The 27,622-nt window shown below is 38.8% G+C and overlaps 1 protein-coding gene across 3 annotated transcripts in view; it reads left to right on the top strand.

The window, feature by feature from the left end:
- The window catches only part of PSD3 (pleckstrin and Sec7 domain containing 3), a 559,261-nt gene that overhangs the window by 495,621 nt on the left and 36,018 nt on the right, over positions 1 to 27,622 (top strand). For all 3 annotated transcript variants that reach the window (XM_025393705.1, XM_025393706.1, XM_025393707.1), the window contains 3 exons: positions 84 to 154; positions 23,064 to 23,221; positions 25,702 to 25,846. In XM_025393705.1, coding sequence (XP_025249490.1) covers positions 84 to 154; positions 23,064 to 23,221; positions 25,702 to 25,846 — 374 coding nt within the window. The remainder of the gene's footprint in view (positions 1 to 83; positions 155 to 23,063; positions 23,222 to 25,701; positions 25,847 to 27,622) is intronic.

Below are 27,622 nucleotides of genomic sequence, written 5' to 3'. Positions count from 1 at the left end.
ACACTGTCACCATGTTGATCATTTAGATTCTCTTTCTAAAATGCTGATGTCAAATAAAATTTTACATTTTTCCCCCTTTCTAGCTCCAAGAGGAAAACGAGGATGGAAAACCTTTTATGCTGTACTGAAGGGAACAGTTCTTTACTTGCAAAAGGTAAAAGCAAAGCGGATAAATCCACTAAATTTGATGAAGTAATTAAGCGAGGTCCAGTATATGTACATACAGTAGTCTCCCTTATCTGTGGTTTCACTTTCTGCAGTTTGTTTGCTAATGTTAAAAAATATTCAGTGGAGAATTCCAGAAATAAACGATTTTAAATTTTAAATTGCATGCTGTTCTCAGTAGCATAATGAAATCTTTCTCAATCCTGCTCCATCCTGACCAGATGTGAATCATCCCTTTGTCCGGCGTAGCCATCCTATATTCGCCTATCCTTTAGTCACTTAATAGACATCTCTGTGGTGAGATCAGCTGTCCAATTATGGCAGTGTTTGTGTTCAAGTAACCCTTATTTTACTTAATAATAGCCCCCAGAGAACAATGATGGGGGCATATTGTTATCATTGTTCTATTTTATTATTAGTTATTGTGGTTAATCTCTTACTGTGACTAATTTATAAATTAAATTTTATCTTAGATATGTATAGGAAAAACATAGTATACAGTCATCCGTCCATGCACACAGGGGATCGGCTCCAGGACCTCCCTTATATACCAAAGTCCCCACGTACTCAAGTCCTGCAGTCAGCCCTGTAGAATCCACATATAAGAACAGCGGGCTTCTGCATACTTGGGTTTCATGCCCCACAAGTGCCGTATTATCAGTCCTCATTTGATGGAAAACAATCCGCATTTTAGTGGATCTATACAGTTCAAGCCCATTTTGTTTAAGGGTCGTCTATATATAGGGTCCAGGACTATTCAAAATTTCAGGCGTCCACTGGGGGTCTTAGAACGCATCCCGCATGGAGAGATAAAGGGAGCCTACTGTAGTACATATTCTTTATTCATTCTTCAGTGAACACTTAGATTGTTTCCACCTTTTGGCTATTGTGAGTAATGCCATAATGAACATGGAGTGCAAATACCTCTTCAAGATCCTGACTTCATTTCTTGTGGATAAATACCCAGAAGTAGGACTGTGGGGTCATATGGTTCTGTTTTCAGTTTTTTGAAGAAACTCCATATGGTTTTCCAAAGCATTGTAGCATATTATATCTGAATAAACAGTACTTAAGGGTTCCAGCTTCCCCCCATGTATGTGTTGAATTTATCTGAGCTCTGTGTTCCATTCTGTTGGTCTATGCATGTTTCTGTCTTTATGCCAGAACCATATTGATTTGGTATTATAGCTTGGTAATATGTTTTGAAATCAGGAATGTGAGGCCTACAGCTTTGGTCTTCTTTTTCAGTATCGTTTATGGCTTATTCAGAGTCTTGTGATTATGTATAAATTTTAGAATTTTTTTTCTGTTTCTGCAAAAAATCCCACTGGGATGTTCATAGGGATTTTATTGAATATGTAGGTCACTGTAGGCAGTATGGCATTTTAATAACGTTTAATCTTTGAATCCCTGAACATGGAATGTCTTTTCATTTATAGGTGTCTTCTTTAATTTCTTTCAGCAGTGTTTTATAGTTTTCAGTGTATATGTCTTTTGCCTTCTTGATCAAGTTTGTTCTTAAGTATTTTTCTACTACTTTTTGATGCTGTTGTAAATGGTATTATTCATTTCCTTTTCAGATTGTTCGCTGTTAGTGTATAGAAATGGAACTGATGGTTAATTTTGTATCCTGCAACTTTGCTGAATTTGTTTATTCTAATAGGCTTTTGGGGAATCTTTAGGTTTTCTACATATAAGATCATTTGAAACTGTTTCTCATTTGAGGGTTTTTTTTATCGTGAAAGGATATTGAATTTCATCGCTTTCCTGCATCTATTGAGATGTTCGTGTAATTTTTATCCTTTAATCTGTTAATATGTTTTATCAGTTTGACTGATTTTCATAGTTGAAGCACCTTTACATCCCAAGGACACATCTCACTTGGTCATTGTATATGATCTTTTTAATGTACTGTTGAATTCAGTTTGCCATCATTTTGTTTAGAGTTTTTGCGTTTATGCCCATAATGGATATTGGCAAGTAGTTTTCTCATAGTACTGTTTTCTGGTTTTGATATCAGGGTCATGCTGGCCTTGTAAAATGAGTTTGGAAGGGTTCCCTTCTCTTCAATTTTTTGGAAGAGTTTGAGAATGATTGGCATTAGTCATTTAACTGTTAGGTAGAATTCACTGGTGAAGCCATCTGGTCCTAAACTTTCCTTTGTTGGAAAGGTTTTCATTACAGATTCAATGCACTTATTATTATAGATCCTTTCAGATTTTCTAGCTCTCCATACTTCAGTCTTGGTAGATTATAGGTTTCTAGTAATTTACCCCTTTCTTCTAGATTTCCCAATTTGTTGGTGTATAATTGTTCATAATAGTTTCTTAGAATCCTTTTAGTTTATGTGGCATCAATTGCAATTCCTCCTGTTTCATTTCTGATTTTTTTTATTTGAGTATTCTCTATTTTTTTCTTAATCTAGCTAAAGGATTGTCAATTTTGTTCATCTTTTGAAAAGAAATTTTTAGTTTTTTTTTTCATTTCTCTACTTCATTTATTTCTGCTCTAACCTTTAATTAGATTTTCATTTCTCTATTTCATTTATTTCTGCTCTAATCTTTATTGTGTCTTTCTTGTGCTAATTTTGCATTACTTTGTTCTTTATCTGGTGTAAAAATAGGTTGTTTATTTAAATCTTCCTTCTTTTCTAATGTGTTTCTTGCCATAAACTTGCCTATTGGTACTGCTTTTGTTTCCTTCCGTAAGTTTTGGCATATTGTGTGTCCATTATTGTTGGTCTCAAATTATTGTCCAATTTCCTTTTTGATTTTTTTTTGACCCATTGATTGTTCAGGACCATGTTGCTTAATTTCCACATATTTGTGAAGTCTCCATTTTCCTTCTGCTGTTAATTTCTACTTCGCTTTCTTTGTGATTGGAAAATATGTTTGCCATTATTTCAGTCTTCTTAAATTTGGTAAGATTTGTTTTGTAACTTTGAATTTTATCCATCCCAGATTATGTTCCATGTGCACTTCAGAATAATATATATTCTCGTGCTGTTCAGTGGAATGTTCTGTATATGTCTGCTAGGATATTTGGTCCACTGTGTTTTTGAAGTTCTCTGTTTCTTTATTGATCTTCTGCCTAGAAGTTCTGTACATTTAGAGAGTGGGGTGAGGAAATATCCTACTATTGTTAATTTCTACCTTCAGTCCTGTCAATGTTTACTCTATATATTTGCGTGCCATGATGATGGCTGCATGTGTATTAATAATTGTTATGTCTTTGTGATGAAGTGACTCATCATTATATGTCATTCTTTCTCTCTTGACAGTTTTTTACTTATTTTGTATAATATAAGTATGACTACCTCTCTGCTCTTTTTATTACCAATTGCATGTAATATTTTTTCCATTATTTGACATTCAGGTGTGTGTGTCTTTAAATCTAAAGTGAGTCTTTTGTAGACAGCATATACTTAGGGGTGTGTGTGTGTGTCTCTCTCTCTCTCCCTCCCTCTCTGTCTCTGTCTCTCAATACATTCAGCCACACTCCCAGCTTTGATTGGGAGTTTAATCCATTTATATTTAGAGTAATTATCAATACAGAAAGACTTACTCTTGCTATTTTGCTATTTATTTTCTTTTCTATCTTGTCACTTTTTTACTTTACTCTTACGAGTATTCCTTTCTGTTTCACTGATTTTTTTTTGTAATAACCTTTATTTCTTTCTCATTTTCTTTTGTGTGTCTTTTAGGGGTTTCTTTGTTTGTTTGCTTACCATGGGGTTTACATAAAACAGTTAAAATGATCTATTTTAAGCTGATAATGATTTCAGGTCATATGTCAAAACTGTACTTTTACTCCCTCACAAATTATATCCTTTTGTATTGTGTTCCCACTAATGTATATTTATAGGTAAAGTATTTTAATACTTTTTGAAAAATTTCTATACCAGAGTTAAAAGTCATTTACACACCACTATTACAATATTAAAGTATTGTGTATTTTTCCTACATATGGTCAGCACTCCATATCAGTGATTGCTGCATTTGAATTCAACCAACCTGAGATTGAAATATTCAGAAAAAAAAGTTCCACAAAGTTTCAAAAAACAAAACTTGAATTTTCCACATGCTGAGTACTATGTTGAATCTATGCCAATGTAGTGATATGTAGGCCTTTTATTAGGTATCATGAGTAATCTAGAGATGATTTAAAGTGTACAGAAGGATATACATAGGATATATGCAAATACTGTGTCATGTTATGTAAGCAACTTGAGCATCCGTGGATTTTGGTATCTATCAGGGATCCTAGGACAAATCTCCCATGGATACCAAGTCCTGTCTTTGTTTACTTTTGCCATTGAGCTTTATACTTTCATGTTTCTGTTCAGCATTCTTTCATTTCAACTTGAAGAACTCCCTTTAGACTTCCTTGTAAGGCAAGTCCAGCAGTAATGAACTCTCTACTTTTGTTTACCTGAGAAAATATTATCTTTCATTTTTAAAGGGTAGTTTTGCTGGATGTAATATGCTTGTGTGGCAAGTGTTTGTGTGTGTGTGTGTGTGTGTGTGTGTGTGTGTGTTGTTTTGTTTTTTGTTTTTTGTTTTTTTTTGAGCACCTTGAACATATCATCACAGTCACTTCTGGCCCTGGATCATTTATGCTGAGAAATCCACAGACAAATCACTTTTCTTTTGCTACTTTCAAAGTCTTTTCTTTTTCTTTGACTTTTTATAATTTTGTCCTTGGTCCCAGTTTAATTTATTTCCATTAATCCTGGTTGTCATTAGGCTTCTCGAATCTAGATGTCTGTTTCCTTCCTCAGATTTGAAAAGTGTTCTGTAAAGAAGCTTTGTGACTTCTTTGTTCTTTCTGCTGTTTCTTGGATTTCCATAATGTGTTGGTCTGCATAATGGTGTGTACCATTAATGCCTAAAGCTCTCTTAACTCTTTTTCATTCTTATTTATCTTTGTTCTCTGAGTGGATAATTTCAAATGGCCTGTCTTCAAGTTTGCTCATTCTTTCTTCTTTGTTTTCTGCTCTTGAGCCTCTCATCTGAATTTTTCAGTTGAGTTATTGTATTCTTCAGCTTGAAAATGTCTGTTTAGTTCCCTTAAATATTTTCTCTTTGTTGGTATTCTCATTTTGTTTATTCATCTTTTTTTTTTAGCTTGTTGAGCATCTTTACACCGGTTATGCAGGTAATTCGTATACTTTTGTTTCTTTAGGGTCTATTTCTGGAAATTCACTTTGTTCCATTGAACCATGTTTTCCTGTTTCTTCCTGTCTCTTATAGCTGTATTGGGATCTGCACATTTGAAGAATCAGCCACCTCTTCCAGTATAGAGACTGGCTTGCTAGAGCAGAAGCCCCTCACCAGTCATCTTTGCTAGAGATTTTAGAGAACTCTGAATCCTTTTTCAGGAACCCATAATCCTTGCACCCTCTGATGTCTGTCTTCAATACTGCAAATTATCTGGTTTTAGAGCCGGAAGCTAGCCAGCCGTCCCCTGTTCTAAGCAGCCACCAAGCCCTCAGTGTATGCCATCAGTGCCCTGAATCAGGAGAGTCAGATACCACTCCCTCAGACAGCCCTCCAAAAAGCCAGAATGCTGGATGCATACTCTGCTCCACTCTCTCTCTCCCAAGGGAGAAATCTCCAGTTGTGTGCACCTCCCAATTACGCTAAGCTGTGCCAGCCACAGCAAGCCACCTGTCTCTCTACTCTATTCTAAGTGTCCTTCAGGCATCCAAATTATGCTAGTTCTGTTAGGGCTCTGAGTGAGGTGAGACAAATTATTCCCTTGGGACTAAGAAGAGCTGGAATGAGGGCCACACAGTCTACCTTTCTTTAGCCTTCCCAAAGTAGAAGCTTCAGGCTGATCACCTTTTCTTCCAATTGCATCAAGCTGTGCTGACTACAGCGAGCCACCCACCACTTTGCTTTGTTCTTAGCAGTGCCCGGGTATCCACACTATTCCAATTCCATCAGTGTTCCAAGTGAACCAAGGTAAAGCCATTATCCAGGCAGCCCCCTGAAAAGCCAGAATATCAAAGACCTCTTTACTTTCCCCTGTGAGAGATGTGAGGGGCCAGGGCGTTCTCTTCTGGTGCTGAGGCATGCCAGCTTCAGGGAGGCACTGATATGGGTCACATGAAATCACTCTTGGGACCTGTTTCAGTGTGGGTTTCTTGGCTTTGTGCTCTTCTAGGGTACTACAACCTCTTAACTGGATTTTGGCATTCTCTTAGTAGGTATTTTGGTCCATAAATCATTGATTACTCCATATTTTTATGGGGGGATGAGAGCTGGGACTTCCTGTTCTGCTCCTGCTAACATCACTCCCAGGAAAAGACTGTTTAAATCTATGTGGAATCATAATATAACCCAGTTTTGGCACCTTATTCTTTTCACTCTCTATATTATAAACAGTTTCTTGTTAAAAGGTTTTTAGAAGCATTTTTGCTTTTCATCAATCTGGTATTTGGTGACTGTGAAATGATATATAATTATGGTTTTGTTTCTTCTGTCCTTAGATCATTTATAAACATACTCATTTTTAAATGCTTGTAGTATTTTTTGTTAAATAGATTTCTCATAATTTAGCCTTTTCCCCACTTTCAGACATACTTTTTTTTAGTTTTACATTCATAAATAACACTACACACACACACACACACACACACACGTGCACATCTCTCTTTATTTTCTTAAGATTCCTAGGGGTGTCATGGGGCACATGGTAGGAGCTGTTTACAGTTCTGAAAACATTTTTCTGAATTACCTCTAGAAAGATTATACCTAATTTCATTTCTTACAGAAGTTTGTGACAACATGTCTGTTTTCAGTATATTATTGACATACGGATATTCAGAGGAAAGGATCTGAAAGGATTCATTTTGAACTTTTTGTTTTTGGTGTTTGTCCACAAACACGTCCTTCCACGCTTTCCACACTACTGTAGTCGCCTTTCCACACCTGTGTTTCTCTGGAAAAGAGGCCTCCCCTCTGATTTACCATCCACAGTACTGAATCAGATGGTGACCCCTCATAGTATGCACACTTGCACCGCTGAGATGATCAGCTGCTTTGGAATGAAGATTGGGAAGGAATACATTTGATTTACTGTTATTTTAAATGTTTCAAAATATTATAATAATGCCATACATAAGATTGAAAGAATTACTCTTTTTTAAAACTAGCCTTCCTTAGTCTACCCATATCTTTATTTAAAGGACTTTAACTATACTTCAACTATACTATATCTTTTTTGCTTTTGTTTGTTGTTGCTGTTGTTGTTTTGTTTGCTTGTTTGTTTTTGTTCTTTACAAAAGTTTATTCTTAAATGTTCAACAGGTTCCAACACAGCACTTCATTTTAGGTGTAGGTGGCAAAAGATATTACGGCAGGGAATACAGATGCTTAAGAATGGAAGGCAAGGGTCACCATCACCTCAGACACGAAGAACAACTTTTGGCCAGATTTCTTAAATCAACGTTTTGAGCAGGGGACCCTTGCCCACAGCCTCTGCTTTCAGCTCCTCGAATGTCTTTGTCTTTTCTTTTTCTGTTTCTGCTTGGAAGCCTTTTCCTCCTCATTCATCTCCTTGGCTCATTTTAGGACTGCTTCTTGCCACTTTCATGACTGGATCTGGTGCCTCCCACCCCTTCTCCAGACCCTGCCACTGGAAACCCGTATCTTTCATTAACATTTTGCATATTACCAGAGCAACTTTGTAAACAACACTTTTATAATTATTTCTGGTTTTTTTTGTTTTAATCTGAACTGTTTTCAAGTGTCCAGATTAGGAAGGACCACATCTAACACAAACCCTTTTGTCATCTTCCTTTTGGAATACATCAGGTAAGGAATATTGGAGCATGGAATGCTTTACCTTGGACCATGATCTCTTTGTGGGAAAATAGCCTTTGTAGAAAGAGGTATGGAGTTAGTTGAAACCTAAAGATCACAAAGTAAATGATTTGCCGCATCCTTCTAAAATTCTCACATTACTTTGAGGGTCATGACAAGGGAGAAATGGAGGCATTTGTTGATACTTGGAGATTATCCATGCTCTTAGGTGGCTGGATATCTTGTATTGTCTTTATTTTCCTATGGAGTCGGCACAGCTTCTAGTTTGTAAGTCAGCTACTCTTCCCTCTGCCAGATCAGCATGTGTGTGCATGCTGGGCCCACACTGGTCCTTTTAGCGACCCTTGTCTCTGCAAGGAAGAACCCTTTGAAATTAAATTTCACATATCACAGCTGTTTCCCCAGCACAAATTCCATTCTCTTGGCTCACTTCTTTATTTTGTCTAAAATCTCTGGAAGGGGCATAGCTGTCTTTGGCAAAACCATTTCTCTGAATACCTAGCCACCGGATTTCCACCCACTCCGTCTCAGGGTGGACCTGGGAAGAGAAAACTATTCTCACATTCAACATTTGAGAGGAGTGACGCAAAGGAAGATGCTGTTTCAAAGTTACCAGCTCTTTCTACATCACTGTCCTCTTCTTCAGATCAATGTATTGGGAGTTTGAGTCATCAAGATAGAGAATGGGTTAGTATTGACAAGGGAACAACTTTGTAAACTTTGAAGCTTCAGCATCAGCTTGGATTAGAGCTCCAAGAAGGATGCTTGTCTAGATTTATGATAGCTCTGGAGTGTGGCAAATGTGCGTGTGGAGAAAGTTGGGTGAAATTGCTTTTCTAAAGAGAAAAGCCTGGCACTAAGGAAATTATACATTTATGAAGAGTGAAAAGTAGAATCATGGGCTATTGTTCAGGTTGCTATTTCAGTTAACTCATAAGAATGCTAGCATAGCTGTACTGTCTACTTATGATGAGAATAAGCCTGCAAAAGGGTGGCCATGTTTGATAACCAGTCTCCACTCTCTTCTTATTGTTGTTAATGCTCTTTTTTAAAAAATCAGAACTAATATCTATTCCTAGAAACTTTGCACAGATCCTAGAGACTAATTCATCAATCAATGGAAACTTCAACTTCACAGTTCTGGGTCTTGTATAGCTATATCTACCTGGTTGTGTAGTTTCTACCTGATTCTATAGTTTCTTCCTAATTTGTGAAACTAAAAATTAAAAAGGTAGGTAGACTGTACAAGAAGGAAGACCTTATGGACATCAACATCTGGAAATGCCACTCCCTGTTAGGTTAATAGAGTACTGCCCACTGTTGAGGAGAACTTTGCATCAGAGCATCCTTTGGAGTATTGAGCCATCCACCTACCTCAAGCAAGAGTTTGAGGTAGTTAAACTTCTTCCCCTTGCCCAGATTGTAGCATGTGTTAAGGGCTAATCCTGGTGATGTGTGCATCCTGCAGTGGGTTACTAATGTCACATTGCTAATTAATCTTTCCCCCTAGTTGGAAGCCTAACCTACCAGCACGTGATAGCAGATGCTACACGAAAAGTAAATTGTATGATTGCAAGCTGGTTTGGGGTTTATACAGTTTGGGTTTTATATCCTGCCAAAGCTATTTATCACATGAGGTACTGTGCAAAATTCTAGGCTTCCGAAGATGACTAAGATACAATCCCTGCCTACGTAGAGCTCACAAAACAGGAGGAAAACAGATAAACTGAGCATTCAGTAATCAATGAGATGAATTAATAGAGGTGTGGAAAAATCTTCCTGAAGAAGGCCACCTAAGCATACTTACAAAGGTCAGAGGATGCATCCCTGAGGAGTTAACATGACTTGAACTGACGCCTGAAGGATGAGCAGGAGTTTGCCAGGCACGCAGGCGAGAAAAAGCATTTTAGCCAGAGAAGGGTGAAAATAGCAGATTTGAGAGAATGTGGCATATTCAAAGAATGGCAAACTACTTTTTACATTTGCATTATAGGCTAGAGGGGAAGTAGCAAGCAGTAGAAAGATGATGAAAAATTATGTTTCAAATGATGAAGATACCATGAAAATTAAAGAGGTGGTATCATAGTGTCTTAAACTTTCCCTTTTACAAAAGAAGCTGTTTTCTTCCCTCAAGGAATTTCAAGCTCTTTGAGTCAGAGGTCACTGCCCCTCCCACCTATACTCAGGTACTCAAAGGACTTAGATGGCATAGTGTCCCCCATGCTAAGCAGCCCTCCTCACAGAACCTGTGTGGGGCATGTGCCCTACGAGTGCCATATTGTTCTCCCCTGTGTGTTCTTAGGATGCCAGTATTAACACTCCTAGGATTCTGGTATAGCAGAAATGTCTCTCCTTCTTCTTCTTCCCTTCTTCAGCCAGTCCCCCACTATTTGGGTGAGGGGAGAGGAGAAAAAGCCCTGGCCCGAAGTTCGTGTAATTCAGTTTGACAAAGGCTCACTCATTTAGCCTCTTACGTAAAACAGGGGCTTTGCCAGAGATGGGTATGCACAGATCCCAGGATCCAGCTTCTGTCCTTAAGGGCCTCACTAGCACACTCAGGTTCTACATCCATTCTCTCTTTCTCCACACTTTTCTACTCCATATACATTTCTCAGCATCAAGGATTCCTGACCGAGGGCTTCCAGTTAACTTCCTTCCTGAGTGTCCTCCATTTTCCCTCTGCGGCTGTCAGTGTCTTGGCCTTCGGGATAAATGAGGGGGTAGCATTGCCTGAGACAGAAGGTAACAGGGCCTCTGCTTCCCTGTTTAAATGAATCAAATTGGTCTTCGAAAGAAATCATAATGGCTGGCAATTCCAACCATTCCATGAGTCCATAATGGCTGGCTTTAATGACCACTTTCCCTTGACTGTAAACACATATATACCACACACATACACAAACCACCCCCTCAGTCACTAGAATAACATTCTCTTTAGGGCCTCATTTCATTATCAATTGCTCATCAGTTACTTTAAGGCTTTCGCCAAGACTTCTCAACTATATAATAGGGTATAATGATTTTTACCCATATAGAGCAATTCAAGAATAATTCAATTCGCATTTCCTCATTACAAGTTAGAGAGTAATAGTAAAGGCTTTCCCCATCCAAAACACAAATGAACAAAAAAAGTCACAATAGTCATCAGAAGGAAAACTAGGCACAGCTGAAATTACACAGGAGTGCCAAGTCCTCATGGTCTCCATTCGCTCAACCTCTTTCCTCTTTCACTACTCCCATCCCATCCAAAGTGGCTCTTCAGTACTCTTCCAAAAGAACAGTCACATGTTGAAGACTATGAAGAGTCATACTCCAGGAAGTAGACATGCCTTGTCAAACTCCAAGTCTGTCACTTAACTAATTGCTGATTTGGAGCAGTTAATTATCTTCTCTAAGCCTCAACTCATTTATCTATAAAATGAGGGGAAATGGTCGGGCGCGGTGTCTCAAGCCTGTAATCCCAGCACTTTGGGAGGCCGAGACGGGCGGATCACGAGGTCAGGAGATCGAGACCATCCTGGCTAACACGGTGAAACCCCGTCTCTACTAAAAATACAAAAAACTAGCCGGGCGAGGTGGCGGGCGCCTGTAGTCCCAGCTACTCGGGAGGCTGAGACAGGAGAATGGCGGGAACCCGGGGGGCGGAGCTTGCAGTGAGCTGAGATCCGGCCACTGCACTCCAGCCTGGGCGGCAGAGCGAGACTCCATCTCAAAAAAAAAAAAAATGAGGGGAAATGATGTTGCATAGTTGATATAAAGAAATGATTAAATACATGAAAACACCTGTTGCTCAGTAGGTTAATAGTAAATATTGGTTCCCTTCCTGATGACTCTTATAAGAAATGAGAGTATTTTTTCTTTTAGTCCTTTCCTGATTCTTACTCATCTCATAAGGAATAAAGTGTCTGGTGTGACTGGGCACAGTGGCTCACACCTGTCATCCCAGCACTTTGGGAGGCTGAGGTGGGTAGATTGATTGAGCCCAAGAGTTCAACATCAGCCTGGGCAACACGGCAAAACCCCATCTCTACAAAAAATACAAATATTAGCCAGACATGGTGGTGCTTGCCTGTGGTCCCAGCTACTTAGGACGCTGAAGCAGGAGGATTGATTGAGCCCGGGAGGCAGAGGTTGCAGTAAGTCAAGACTGGGTCATTGCACTCCAGCCTGGGTGACAGAGTGAGACCTTGTCTCAAAAATAAAATAAAAATAAAGTGACTGGCTTTATTCCGACCTTATTTTCCTACCTTTTCACACTCTTCCTACAACAGTTTGTGTATAAAATGATTAAGAGTTAGGCCTTCTCAACCATCCAAAAAAGGGCCTGTAGTTTCCCTGATACCTGTAATGAAAAATAAGTAATTTCTTCTACCTTTGTTTCCACTTCAGATCGGAGACAAATGCCTCTATAAATCCTCCTAGCAATAGTGCTAGGCAAGGCAGAGGGCTTTGTGTTCTGGAGCTAGAGATGCGGCATAAACACTGGTCAAAAATACCCTATCACCCCTATTCCTCATTCCTTTACACATTAATTATATACATGACATGACTTCTGCATACTTGGCTTCTAGTTGGAGGAATTTTACCAAAGATCAGGCACATGCCTCCTCTCCGTCTCCCTCCCACCACCTTAACCCTGGAGATTTTGATACTCCCTTTATGAAAAAATAAGCCATAGACTCTGTATACCCATTCCATATGGCAAAAATATGAAACAAATAAACACAAGGAGCCCCCCCACCTTGTTGAAGAGACATTTAAGAGCCGTATTCCTGTATTAAAGAAAGCCCACATAGCCCTGCAGATCATTTCTGTATATTTCATATCTAAAAGAATAACCACTCCAAGATCAGAGCATTATACATCACAAATGTAGGAAATGGCTTAGCAGATTGCCTGAGCCAGCTTGCTTCATTGGCCATTTAGCCAGAAATAAGACTGGTTTGTTAGTGTAATAGTTTGTAGGTTACTTCTTGCATCTGAGCTTCACAACCTTATTGGAGGATACTGTTCCCATTTTTTAAATTAAAAGCCTGGCATTCTAAAGTTCATTAACCTACTCGGTATTGTAAGGATGGTGCTAGCCAAGCTAGTATTTTTTTCCGTTAGTCTCTTCTTGAGTAAATATGAACGCTCTAGTGTGAGACCCTTGTAATTACTGGAAGTTTAAAATGCTGTTGTGGGGGCCGGGCGTGGTGGCTCAAGCCTGTAATCCCAGCACTTTGGGAGGCCGAGGCAGGCGGATCACGAGGTCAGGGGATCGAGACCATCCTGGTTAACACGATGAAACCCCGTCTCTACTAAAAAAAATACAAAAAACTAGCCAGGCGAAGTGGCAGGCGCCTGTAGTCCCAGCTATTCAGGAGGCTGAGGCAGGAGAATGGCGTGAACCGGGGAGGTGGAGCTTGCAGTGAGCTGAGATCCAGCCACTGCACTCCAGCCTGGGCGACAGACCAAGACTCTGTCTCAAAAAAAAAAAAAAAAAAAAAAAATGCTGTTGTGGGGAGAGGTCTCTGTTACGGCTTCGCCCAGATTCAACTAACTTGGCCACTGCACAGCAACTGTGCATTAACCTTCCCTTCAGCTTCTGACCTGAGTAAAGACTGATGGGTTTGTCCTCGCTCTGGTTGCACTTCCTTGACTCCAGCCACTCTTTCACTGCAATATGAGACTTTCCACTCTTTCACTGGAATATGTCTTGTATCTTCTATTATTTGAATAAGTAAACTTTGAGATTTTCTAACATAGACCTTTCTCAGGCGTGTTGTTCCCAGAAAGCATGAAATATGTGGAAGTGTTGGCATCCTGTTTTATATCTCTCAGATTGACACTTAAAATGTGGCTTAAGTGTCCAATATCGGCTGAACTTCGGCTAGTAAACTACCTTTCTGATACAGAGGGTCATAAATTTACGTAGGAAGCAAGTCAATCATGAGTGCATATATAAGATCAGGACTTTTCCCGCTTTTTAGAATGTTATACACTAGAGATGTGATTGTGAGCAAGGTGCAGTGCTCAAAGGAGCTCTCTTCTTTATTCTGAAGAAATTAACAAATAAAAGGCCAATGCAGTGCAATTTGAGAAATGCTGCAAAGAGAGGAGGGTGCTATGGAAACACATCTAGAAGGGCACTTAACATGAGCAAGAGAGGGGAAGATCGTGAAAGAGTTCATGAAGAAAGCACTGTTTAACCCCACACTTAAAAACACAAATAGATGTTAGTCATATAAGGGAACTCAGAGATAAACCTGTATGGATACTTAGATGTGATATAGCGTGTATGGGGAACTACAGGTTCAGTGGTGTTTGGGGTGGAAGAGCCTAGAAAACCATGTTAAAGAGTTGAGACTTTATCTTAGAGCAGTTGGAGCTATCACATGTTTTAAATGGGGAGTGACATGATTATTTTACTTATTTTTTTTGAAACTAGGTCTCTGTTACCCAAGCTGGAGTGCAATGGCAGGGTCTTGGCTCACTGCAGCCTTGACCCCACCCAGGATCAAGCAGTCCTCCAACTTCAGCCCCCTGAGTAGCTGGGACCACAGGTGTGCACCACCACACCTGGCTAATTTTTCTATTATTTATAGAGATGGGGTCTCACTTTGTTACCCAGGCTGGTCTTGAATTCCTCAACTTAAGCGATCCTCCTGCCTTGGCCTCCCAAAGTACAGGGATTATAGGCATGAGCCACCATACACAGCATCCATATTTATACTTTAAAAAGATCAGTCTGGGCCAGATGCGGTGGCTTATGCCTGTAATCTCAGCATTTTGGGAGGCCGAGGCAGGTGGATCGTGAGGTCAGGAGTTCGAGACCAGCCTGACCAACATGGTGAAACTCCATCTCTACTAAAAATACAAAAATTAGTCAGGTGCGGTGGCATGTGCCTGTAGTCCCAGCTACTCAGGAGGCTGAGGCAGGAGAATTGCTTGAACCTGGGAGGCAGAGGTTGCAGTGAGCCGAGATCTCGCCACTGCACTCCAGCCTGGGTGACAGAGTGAAACTCTGTCTCAAAAAAAAAAAAAAGATCAGTCTGGCTGCAGGATGGAGAATGACTTAGAAACAAGTTCTATCAAAGACGTAGAGACCAGATTAACTTGAACGAGAGCAGGGGTAAGATGGAGGGAGAAACATAGTTCTACTTGGAGAGTTTAGTTTGAGGTGTTGAATTCAGGGTGTGTGAAATCATAAATGGATGTGTCCAGTAAGCAATTATGCATACTCTGATCTGGAGCCAATCGAGGGGCCAGAAATGCAGATCTTAACAATGAATTGAGAATTTAAGCCATGCAAGTAGATGATGTCACTCCAAGAGTGAGGAGAAGATGGAGGACAGAGCCAATGGACCAGATGCTCATATGTGCCCTAGGAAGAAGAGACAGGGGAGGAGCCTGTGTGATGTGGCCAGACAGGAAGAAAACTAAGCCAGAGAGAAAACTGGTACCACAGACATTAAGAAATGTTTGAAATGTGCCCTGTCATGAAAAGGTAAGATAGGGAATTGGAGAGTGCCACGTGAATTCAGCAAGTAGGATGTTGTCGATAAAGCAGTTTCAGTGTGGTGGTGAGTGTGGAAGGCCAATTGGAGAGTTGAGGATGCAGAGGCAGAGAGGACACAGACAACTACTCTCGAGAAGCTCGCCCAGAAGTTTCCAGTTTGATCCACTCCACTCCTCTTTTTCTCATATTCCCCTTCCTGTGACTTTTGAAAGTAACAAGTCCCCAGCGTCTGTCTCATTTCCACTGAATCTCTTTTCTTTCCTGTTACTGATTTAACTCCAAAGTAAAATAAGTCCTTGTCTTTGTTCCTTTCCCCCAGACAGTTTCTTACATTATCCAGAACTCTTGTTTTGCTTCTCCGGGTTACACACAATCTGTCTTATCACCATTTGCCTCATTTTCTTTTCTGGCCCCTTCCTTAATGTTACTTACTCACATTTGCCTTTCACTTTCAAGCAAAGAGTAAATCCACAGAGCATAATGATAGTAATGTCAGATCCCTTTACAAAATGTCATGTTGGGAGCTATGTGAGAAATAAACATAGCATCTAGTCCCTGAAAACACTTGTCCTGACAGTGTGGATGAGAAGACCAGTATTATGCAATGAATGGCTAGTGGACTCTTAAAACCAGTTAACATGATGCAAACCAAGTGTATAGGTGAGGGTTGGAGAAAACACTGGGTAAATGGAATAAACTTGGGTGAATAATTCTTTCTAGTTTCTGTAACTCTCTGAGATAGAGCTCGTGATATACAACACCAGTATAGGGGATGATTTAGATATTTGCACATTTCAAAACTGTTCCAGAGTCCAGGTATCAGTCATGATCTGGCATAATAGAACATTTATGGTACAGAGTTTTTGTCTGTTCTATAGCTAAGTAAGAACACACTCCTATCTGTGTTTTCTCTATTGCTTTCAGTGCCCCTGAGCCCAAGAGTACCTAAAACAATGTATGCCCTATTGGTAGTTAATTATTACTATAGGAATGTAAAGTGCTCATGGAAGAAAAGACAAATATTATTTTAATGTAATACTCATAGTTCATATGTGCTTTGAAAATTAGAAATTGCTGTAAATTGAGTGTGCGTTTTAATTGACATTAAAATCATGAAATTCCTGTTGGTTCTGATGATCCATCATTGTTGACATTTGGATAGTAACTTCATATCCACTTTGTTACTGAGTGAGTCATCTGCTAGCCAAGTGCTTTGACAAGCCTTTGCTATGACACAGCTTCAGAAGTTCTCTCTCAGTTTCTGTCATGGGCTTTGTGTCTGTCCCTGCCAGTCTCTGCTTCTCTCTTGAAAGTATTTTTGTAAGGCTTGTGATGTTATTCTTGTTCCAGTTCTGGCTGTTACAAAACTGAACTGCCCTGGAGATGATTGATGGAATGGTTCAGAGCAATGGGTGTAGGTGGCTGGTTAGTGCATGACAGTGAATTACTTAGAGTTCACCTCTTGATGATGGCAGTCTGCAGACCAGGCTCTCGAGAATCTCTCATGTTTTTTATCTTTAGAGTCTAGGAAACAACTGTTCAAACCTGAATTTCTTTACCTTTACCATGTCTTTAGAAGTGAAAAATCAGTTCATTATCTAAAATGTACATTTGCTGTCACAGATTAGGAACTGTGTCCTTGGTGCAGAATCATCTTTATTCTTTGGCTTACTCGGAAGAGAGATTTTGTTCCAGCTCCCTATACGTGGTTTTTGGTTTTTGTGTTTTGTTTTGGGGAATTTGTTTGTTTGTTTGTTTGTTTGTTTTGAGACAGAGTGTCGCTCTGTCACCCAGGCTGGAGTGTAGTGGTGCAATCTCAGCTCACTGCAAGCTCAACCTCCCAGGTTCCCGCCATTCTCCTGCCTCATCCTCCCGAGTAGCTGGGACTACAGGCGCCCGCCAGCATGCCCGGCTAATTTTTTGTATTTTTTAGTAGAGATGGGGTTTCACCATGTTAGCCAGGATGGTCTCGATCTCCTGACCTCGTGATCCGCCCTCCTCGGCTTCCCAAAGTGCTGGGATTACAGGCGTGAGCCACTGTACCCGGCCTGTTTGTTTGTTTTTTGACACAGATTCGCACTCTTTCACCCGGGCTGGAATGCAGTGGTGTGATCACAGTTCACTGCAGCTTTGACCTCCCAGGCTCAACCAATAGGTTTTTTAAAAGTTTCCATTGTAAAAGCAGTTTTTGCAGTGTTGGTCGCATCAGGGGAGGGCTTGGTTCAGGCACAGAAGGAAGCCACTGAAGAGTCAAGGCCTCCCAGACTGTGATGACAGCAACCAGCCCGGAGCTGATGTGCCCAAGACTGTGGCACTCAGAGCAGGCCCGTCTCGGTCCTGGTCTCCGGTTGCCCCTTCTGCTTTCTTGTGAGCTCATGGCGTTTTTATTTCCTTTTGTGAAACTGCTGGTTCTGTGCTCTTTTACATGTTGAAATAGCTATTAGGACGAAGCCAAATGATTTTTAGAAAGACACTTAATCAGACATACTTAGCATTTTTTAAAAAAGATAGTCATCAAATTATGAAAAACATTTTTAATGCCATTTTCAAAACCATGCATTAATAGACAATTTAGGACCCAGCTTCCTTTAATTACTAACATTTTTATTTATTTCCACGTAGCTCCAAGTAACAATGTGGTCTCCCTTCCCCTTTTTATGTTCTCTCAGTGGAAATCAAGACCATTTCAACTTTGTTGAAAATTGTTTTAATTACGTGTAGCTATTTTGCCTATTTAATGAGGCATGAAGTAAATAATATATTGAAAACTGGAGTCTTGAATGTGCTTTTCAAATTGATAAGAATTTTAATTAGAATGTGGTCATTTTCCAAATTGTAGTTTATCTTACCTGAAAGTACAGTTTTTCAGACTTGATGCCAATTTTTTTGTACATATGTAGATGATTTTTATGTTAGTGTGTTAAGATTCCACTTCCCAAAAGGTTTAATTAACAAGCTTCTTAGAGGGGAAAAGCTTTTTATTTCATGCTTTAAATAAATTTGAAATAAATGGCATTGTGAAATCACATTCTTGGTGCTTATTGGGACGGTGGAGTGATCCAGTGAATCCTATTACATAAAACGATGTAGATTGCAGGGAACACGAGAGAGTAATATGTTTTTAGTCATCAGTTTCACCCCTCATTTATTTGAGAAAATGGGTAGTAATTAGATGTCGTGGAGCATTTTCTTTTCTTACAGAAAATTTCTTGATTGGATTTATCTTGCTCACTCTTTCACATTTAGTTTGCACAGCAAACAGTCCTTGTTTTGAAATGGTTTGATTACAGTAATTTATCCCTTATTTCTTCCTTCCCAATTCTACCATTTAAACACTGTCTTCTCCTTCAGTGAAAAATAAAGATGTCAGAATGAACTTGGTAGGATAAAGTCATTTTTTTAATCCAACTGTCAACCGTAATGTTACCACTCTGCTCTTGGTTTTTGCTCTGTGTGTGTGTGTGTGTGTGTGTGTGTAGTTGGAGCTTTATTTTTCTAGTAGGAATTCAATATGCTGAAAATATTTTAAAGTTTGTATTTTGCCTTTTTAAGAAAAAATGGTAAAATTGTATTATCAACTAGAAAAGTGGAAGCTTCTTAGACTTAAAATTTTTCAACTTCAGTTTAGCCCTAATTAAATAGATCCTGTCTTCCACTGATGCCCCATGTAGTGTTTTCCTTCCAATGTAAGGTAATCTGGCAGTGTATATTAGAGTTTTGGAAACTACCTTGGAATAGAGTCCTCTTTTAAAATAATTGTACAGTTCTTCCAAAGTGACAATTACTGTTAGCTTTTTCCTAGGTCTGTAATAAATGTTGCATTAAAAATTTTTTTTTGCATTTTTAAGAACAGTCTAAGAATGTCATCCTTTGAGCTTGGTTTTAAATGAAGTTATCAGCAGATAATATATTCGAAGAATATTTATAGTGGCTCCAAATGAGACAGTCTAAGTCATTCAATAGTAATAGCTACCAATTGATTTTGTGTTTCGTATTCACCTATAGCAGTTTGTTAGACGTTGTGATATAAATGTGGAGTTGAAACCATCCCAACGGTTACGTAGAAGGGCATGCAGAACAGGGGATAGTGAAGTAATGACCAGAGAGGTAGGAGAGAAACCAGGAGAATATCGTGACAAAAAGCCAAGGAAGAATTTCAAAAATCAGGGAGATGTAAAGGAATTGTAGGTTGGCACTGGATGCAACCATAGCTGGAGACCTTAAATCTGTCTTAGCTACAGTCTGCGCAAGTATGTTTATTACTTTTGTCAGCAATTATCAACCCAAGTAATGATCACATAAGGGAGAATAAGGGTGGGACTTTTTAGTTTCAGACTGGATGGATAAGAAAAGTAAGGCATAACCTAGCAAAAAATCCTGAATTCTAAGATTAAAGGAAAACCTGTATGTGATTCCTAAGAGAAAAAACAAGAAAAAGAGAAAATAATCAGATTGGCATTGGACTTGTACTAAACTGGAAGCTAGAAGGTGGTAGAATCTCCAGACGATAAGTAAAACAAGTGAAGAAGGCTGCAGCCTTATGTTCTATGTCCAGTTCTATACCTATCAAAGAAATGAAAGATACTTGAGGATAAGAATAAAACAGTATACCACCTACCTAAAGAAAATACTTGAGAGAAGAGAAAATAGCAAAGGTATGAGAGGAGAGAGGTCAAGATGGAAAAAGGAAAGAAGCAGGTGAGCAAGGAAACACAGATGCAGTTAAATATATGAGGGGAGACTCAGAATGTATAATCTAAATTCAAAATAAGGTTTCTTGAAACAGAAAATGCATAACATGATAATTTTAGTAAGATTGCAGAACAAAACATTTTTCAAAGTCTTGTTGATGTGGGTGAGGAATAGATAAATAGAGCATTTTCTTAAAAGAAAGACTCTTTTAAATTTCCATCTTATATGACTAAGCATTTAACAGGATAAAGAAGAACATTTTAAGTAATAAGTGGCACATAGTTATAAGGAAGGTGATAGTTATAAACCTAAATGCACCAGACAACATAGCAACTAAAATATATATTAAAAAGCTATCAGAAATGCAACAAGAACTTGAAGTGGAAACGGTTAATATACTTGTCTGAAGGGGAGAAACTAGTAGAAAAAATGCTGTAAGGGCAGAGGAACTGAGTCAGTAAACTTGAATATAAATACACATTCATCCCTCAAAGAATAAATTTTTTGTATGCTTATGCAACATTAACAAAAATCAAACATGTAATTGGCCACAAGAAAAACCTTACCAAATTTGGGAAAAATAGATTTTCTAGACCTTATTCTCTGGTCATAAACCAATAAAATTATGAATGTATAATAATATATAACTAAAACTTTGCCTTAAATTTGAGAAACACATTCTTTGATGTTGCTAAGATTAAAGAATGGATAAAAATTAAAACTACAAACTATCTAGAAAGCATTGAAAAAATACTTTTCGTTTCCAAACTCTGCTACGCAGTGTAACCCATACTCAGAGGAAAAATTGTAACCTTAAATTCTTTCTTAACCAAAAGAGAAATACAGAAAATGAAAGAACTAGGTAATCATCTTAAGAAATTCAAACAACAATAAAATATTAATTCAAAGAAAATAGGGAAGAGGAATTAAGATAAAAGCTTAAATCATGGACCTAGAATATAAAAAAAAGGTACACACAAATTTCTAGGCTAACCTTTGTGCAAACTCAGTCATTTGTGTGTTAGGGGATCAGTATGCATGGAAATGGAGGTGGCATATAAATTCCCTAAAGTGATTTTGGCCCTCATCATTTCTCCTCATTCCAGTTGTTTACCTACCTCATGTTTTTGTCTGGAATCTAAGTTATACCACATGGAAAGCCAGATATGCAGGGTTCTGTTATAGCGTAATTATAAGGCTGGAGGGGTTTTGTAGTCATGCTACCTCTAGTTGAAATTCCTACTCTAATGAAGATTTCCCTGGAAGGAGATTTGTGAATATTTGGAATGCTAAATTACTGAGAAAAATCTCATTTAAAAAACGACAAGACAGATCTTAAAATGTAACTAGATTATAGTTTTATGAATTACTGGGAATTATGTAACAGGTACATATAAATATCTTGTGTTTAATTTTTTAAATTCTCCTTTATTCATCATACCACTCTAGAAGACTGTCATTGTCAATAGCAGTTCTTAACCTTGGAGGCTTAATAAAGTAAGACTTGTTGCAATCCCAAAGTAACAGTTTTGTCATTTAATATTATAAATGTGGATAATCTTTATATTACAGCTGGTATTTATATCTTATTGTAGAGGGAAAACCTTTGCCTCACAGCGTTGTCACATTAAAGATTATTTTTGACTCAGTTTGAATTGATGGCAGTAGTACATTTGAACTATTTGTTTTGTGGAGGGGATAAATGAAAGGGAGGGGAATTATGGAGGACTATCATTGTTTTTCTGAAAACTGGTAAAAGCAGACTGATAAGAAATCAGACGATATCTTTCTTTAGGCTTTTACTGCTAATTAGAAGGTGATGTGTTGTGTGTGTTCGGGGGTACATGTGTGTGTTTTACAGAAGAAATGCAAGTTTAGCGTCATATCTTGTTTTTGATAAAATATGGGAAGGAGGAAGCGGGGCCTTAAACTCTAGAAAATATCTAACAGTTTGTAGCATATGTGTTTACCTATTTTTCAATTTTATGATAACAAGCTAAGCTTTCACCTGATTATTGATTTTCCTCTTTTCTTTCAGCCAAAGAGCTGGAGTAATCATTTTACTATACTATTCATTTTTCTTTTGATAGTATAAGTCTAAACAGGCCAATCACAGTGGCTCACGTCTGTAATCCCAGCACTTTGGGAGGCCAAGGCAGGTGGATCTCTTAGGTCAGGAGTTTGAGACCTGCCTGGCCAACATGGTGAAACCCTGTCTCTACTAAAAGTACAGAATTAGCTGGGTGTGGTGACATATGCCTGTAATTCCAGCTACTTGGGAGGCTGAGGCAGGAGAATCACTTAAACCTGGGAGGTGGAGGATGTGGTGAGCCGAGATCGTGCCATTGCACTCCAGCCTGGGCAACAAGAGTAAATCTCCGTCTCACCAAAACAAAACAAAAAAAATTAGTCTAAACAGAAAGTAACAGGTAGTATCTTTAGAGCAGAGAACACAATGGCATTGTTTTTACCCTCTGTATAATTCTGTTGACAGTTATCTGTAAGGTGTTGCTTTTATCCATTTAATCCTGAAACCAAATCACACTGTTGGTCCAAGTCTCATTTCTGTTCACTATAAAATGTGTACGATAGATATTTCTGCCTTTGGCCTTACTTAGCTCCTTATTTATCTCAATTATTATATATCAGTTTTTAAAAAATGCCTCTTGGGTAGATGTATTTTCTCATTCTCAGCAAATTTTTCAAACAACATGATGTTCTATAGCATTTATAAGGTTGTTTTTAATCACCATTCATTTCATTTTTTTCATTCACTTGAATTTTCTAAAAACTTTTTTTTTAGTTTTTGCTTTTAAAAATTTAAGTTGAAATCTGATCGTGATTTTTGCCTTTATTTTCTTTGTATCCATCTGTAGGACGAATACAAGCCAGAAAAGGCCTTGTCTGAAGAGGACTTGAAAAACGCTGTGAGTGTGCACCACGCATTGGCATCCAAGGCCACGGACTATGAGAAGAAACCAAACGTGTTTAAACTTAAAACTGCCGACTGGAGGGTCTTGCTTTTTCAAACTCAGTATGTTTTGTTGGTTTTTATTTGGTTTTGTGTTTTAGTTCACTTAGCACCACTTTATACCGAGGAATAAAATCAAGTTCTGCATGGGAAATTTTTTTAGTTGGAATCAAAGTCATGAACTGCTTTCATTAGTGAGGTAACTGCCCAAGAAGATTAGAATTAAAAAAAAAAAAAAAAAATAGAAACCCAGGATTTACATTTTTGTCTGTTACATAGTAGCCCTTTGACTTTTAGTCAGCCACTTACCATCTCTAGAATTCGGTGTCCTCATCAATAAAATATGAGGCTTTTAGTAGACAAGTTCTATCACAAAATGAGTAAAATAGACCTGGATAACACCATTTCTCTAGCTCTTTCTCCTACCACATAGTTTAACCTCTGAACCTCAGCTCGTCACTAGTGTAGGGGATAATGTTTATCTTACAGAGTTCTAGTGAGGATTCCGTGAGATAAGTGTATATAATACCTCACATAGTGCTTGGCACATAGGAACTGTTCAATAAATGTAAATGTTTATTTTATTTTTTTGTTTCCCTTCTGAGCTCCAATAGTCCATGATTATACTAGAAGGAAAAGATGTCATTCTACTGTGATCAAGGAAATGGGATAAATTGCCAGTTGTAGGAGGAAGTTGTAAGGAAACAAGTTGCCCCGGGTTTTTGAGTGTGGGAATGGGAAGGTTAACATCACGCAGGGACCCATAGCTGGATGTATAATTGCAGCTATTAGGCACGAAGAAACTTTCAAATTATTCTATTCCCTGATTTCTTAAATCAAAAATACCAGATGTAATAACTAAGGAGATCTAATTACTTTGGACAGAATTGATGCAAAAAACAGTCCATTGAAATAATAATGGAGCCAGAGAGATCAGCCTAGGGAGGGTGCCGTGAGGAGCTGACATTTAGCGTGGTCACAGGTTAGTTAGTGTGGTTTCTCTCAGAGTAACTGATGAAGGAAATGACTTTGGCTTTTTTTTTTTTTTTGACTTTTTATTTATTGATTATGTGTATGGTAGATAATCCGTCCTGATTCATGATCATTTCTACCATTCATTTATGAGTTTACAAATATTTATTAACTACTGTGAATCTTGGGCTTTCTGGATATAATGACACATAAATTAAAAATATCACATCAGATGATTTTCACCTCCTCTCAGGTGGGTTTTTTTAAACAGTCTTATTGAGGTATGCTTTACATACCATAAAATATCACCAGTTTTAAACGTGCATTTCAATGATTTTTTGGCATATTTACAGAATGGCTCAGCCATCACCACAATCCAGTTTTGAAACATTTCCATCACTCCAAAGAGATCCCCATGTACATTTTGTAGTCACTTCCATTCTCACCTCCAGCCCCAGGCACCCACTAATCTACTTTCGGCCTCTATACTATTGCCTTTACTGGACAATTCATATAAACAGACTAATATATTATGTGGTCTTTTGTGTCTGGCTTCTTTTATGTAACATAAAGCTTTGAAAGTTTATCCATATTGTAGTGTGTGTCAGTACTTTATTGCTAAATACTATTCGGTTGTTTGCATTTACCACATTTTGCTTATGCATTTACTGGACAGTTTGGATTGTTTCCCTTTTCTGACTCTTAGGAATGATGATGCTATAAACACTAACATACAAATCTTTGCGTATCTGTATGTTTTCTTTTGAGATGGAGTCTCGTTTTGCCACCCTAGCCTGGAGTGCAGTGGTGTGATCTCTGTTCACTGTAACCTCCACCTCCCAGGTACAAACGATTCTCCTGCCTCAGCCTCCCAGGTAGCTGGGACTTAAAGTGCCCACCACCACGCCCGGCTATTTTTGTATTTTTAGTAGAGATGAACTTTCACTATGTTGGCCAGGCTGGTCTTGAACTCCTGACCTCAGGTTATCTGCCCACCTCGGCTTCCCAAAGTGCTGGGATTACAGGCATGAGGCACCGCGTCCGACGTTTCTATATGTTTTTATTTCTCTTGGATAGCTACTTAGTAGTAGAATTGCTGGGTCATATGATAAATGCATAGTTAACTTTCGAAGAACCTGTCAAACTGTTTTCCAAAGTAGATAAATCCTTTTACCTTACGTCTACCAATACATTCCTCAGTTAGATTTTAAAATTAAACAGTACAATTAAAAGAGAGGAGTAAATTTTATAATTAATTTTTGGCCTAGCCTCATATCAAACAGAAAGTAAAAGTTTAGTAAATATTTATTGTCAAGTGTTGACTCGTTTTTCCCTTCTATTTCCTAGGGAGAGAATCACAGTCTTGCACTGTGATGATCATAGCTTCCACACCTCTAGGGTGATCGCCTAATGACAATGTTCATCTCTAATGAAGTTTCATCAGGGATTAGTTGTACCAGAAGGAGTAAATGATTTTCACATGCCATTGCAAATCAGTAACGTGAAATAGGCAAAGTGTGATGCACTTAGACATCGCAATGTCCTAATATAAACGTATCTGTTTCTCATAGGAGCCAAGAAGAAATGCAAGGGTGGATAAACAAAATTAATTGTGTGGCAGCTGTATTTTCTGCACCACCATTTCCAGCAGCAATCGGCTCTCAGAAGAAGTTTAGCCGCCCACTTTTGCCTGCCACTACGACAAAACTGTCTCAGGTAATCATCTTGATAGTGCTTTGACCTTGGGAAAAAGTACTTTGTAAAGTAATGTGATAAATACTTCTCTTTGGATAGTACTCCTTGTTTTGGGGGCAGATGAGAGACCTTGCCCTGTGATAGCATATTGTATAAATGGGGCAGAAATGCAGTACGCTGGGTTTTACACTTCGTGTGAGAAGCTGACGTAATTGAGTCTCAGTTAGTAGGACATATACTTTGATTTAGTTTCTAAAGTTTGTATTGGTTCATTATTAGCCATGCTTGATGTTTTGTTTGTTTTAACTACCAGCTCATAACCTGGCTTGGTAACACGCTTTTCTTTCATTCATTTATTAGCTCATTTTTATTGAGCATTTACCATATTCCAGGATGTGTTTAGTGCTAGGAATACAAAAATATTTTCAGGAATCCACGGTTCATAGTACAATGGGAAAGGGCCTGCCCTACCCCTCAGAGCAGAGCTGAATGGATCATTTGGATTTTCCAAGCTAATAAAGATAAAGTGTACCAGAACCCTGCTCCAAGTGTGTTTACATAAGCCTCCTTCTGTTGTCAGATTAATCTTACTAAAAGCCATATTTTATCAAGTCGTTTTTCCCTTAAAAATTCTTCTAAGGACACTGCCTACAAGCCAGGTTTGCTGATTTTAAATCTGTCTGCAGTACCCCCTTGCCATTGACTAGTTAAAGATTTTGGAAGCTACTTTTGATGCCTTTGTGAATTTCTCATTACATAGAGATAGTTTTATCTGACTATGATCGACTAAGTCTTGGTATTAACTAGCTCCCTACACATCTTTGATGTCATAAGATGTGTCCCATGGCAAGAGAGGGAGCGATTATCAATGATAATGCAGCGTGCTCTGGAGGTTCAAGGAAGGGACATTATCTAGCCTGGCCTTGGAGGTGAAGGAGGAAATGTGGTACCTCATGGGAAGCTTAAAGGATGAGAGGCAGTTAGGTGAGATGTGGGATGAGATAGGAGAATGAGCCAGCAGAGGAACGAAGGCCTAGAGAAGAGAGCACTGGATGGAGGAACCACACGCAAGTTTTTAACTGTGACATGAGCACAGTGTTGAGAATCAGCAAGAAATGTATCTCTGCAGAGGTCAGCAAAGGCCAAATCATGAAAGGCCTCGTTTGTCGTGTGTAGGATTTAGGATGCTTCAGTGGTTCCCAGCATCCTCAAAATAATAGCTTTAAGGCCGGGCACAGTGGCTCACGCCTGTAATCCCAGCACTTTGGGAGGCCAAGGTGGGCAGATCACCTGAGGTCAGGAGTTCGAGACCAGCTGACCAGCATGGTGAAACCCTGTCTCTAGTAAAAATGCAAAAATTAGCCAGGCGTGGTGGTGGATGCCTGTAATCCCAGTGACTCAGAAGGCTGAGACAGGAGAACTGCTTGAACCCAGGAGGCAGAGGTTGTAGTGAGCGGAGATCACGCCACTGTACTCCAGCCTGGGCAACAGAGCAAGACTCCGTCTCAAAATAATAATAATAACTTTAAGCAGGAGAGTAATTTGATCACATTTTTGCTTTAAAAATTATTCTCATTACAACATGAGGAACTGTTAGAAGACGACACTGGTATAAACAGAAAGGCCCTTTTTAAAGGAATTTTCAGTAATCCAGAGGAGATATAACTAAGATAGCTGTAGAAGAAATGGATAGTAGTGGAAATGCTTGAGAAACCTTGAAAGTATGGAATGGACAGTTCTGGTGGCTCATGGAAGTAGAGGAAACAAGGAAACAGGCTGTCATTGTGGCTTGGACAG

This window comes from Theropithecus gelada, chromosome 8 (genome assembly GCF_003255815.1).
Source record: "Theropithecus gelada isolate Dixy chromosome 8, Tgel_1.0, whole genome shotgun sequence".
NCBI classification, from domain to species: domain Eukaryota; kingdom Metazoa; phylum Chordata; class Mammalia; order Primates; family Cercopithecidae; genus Theropithecus; species Theropithecus gelada.
The sequence above is the reverse complement of the archived record's forward strand: the minus strand, read 5'-3'. Positions and strand labels throughout refer to the sequence as shown.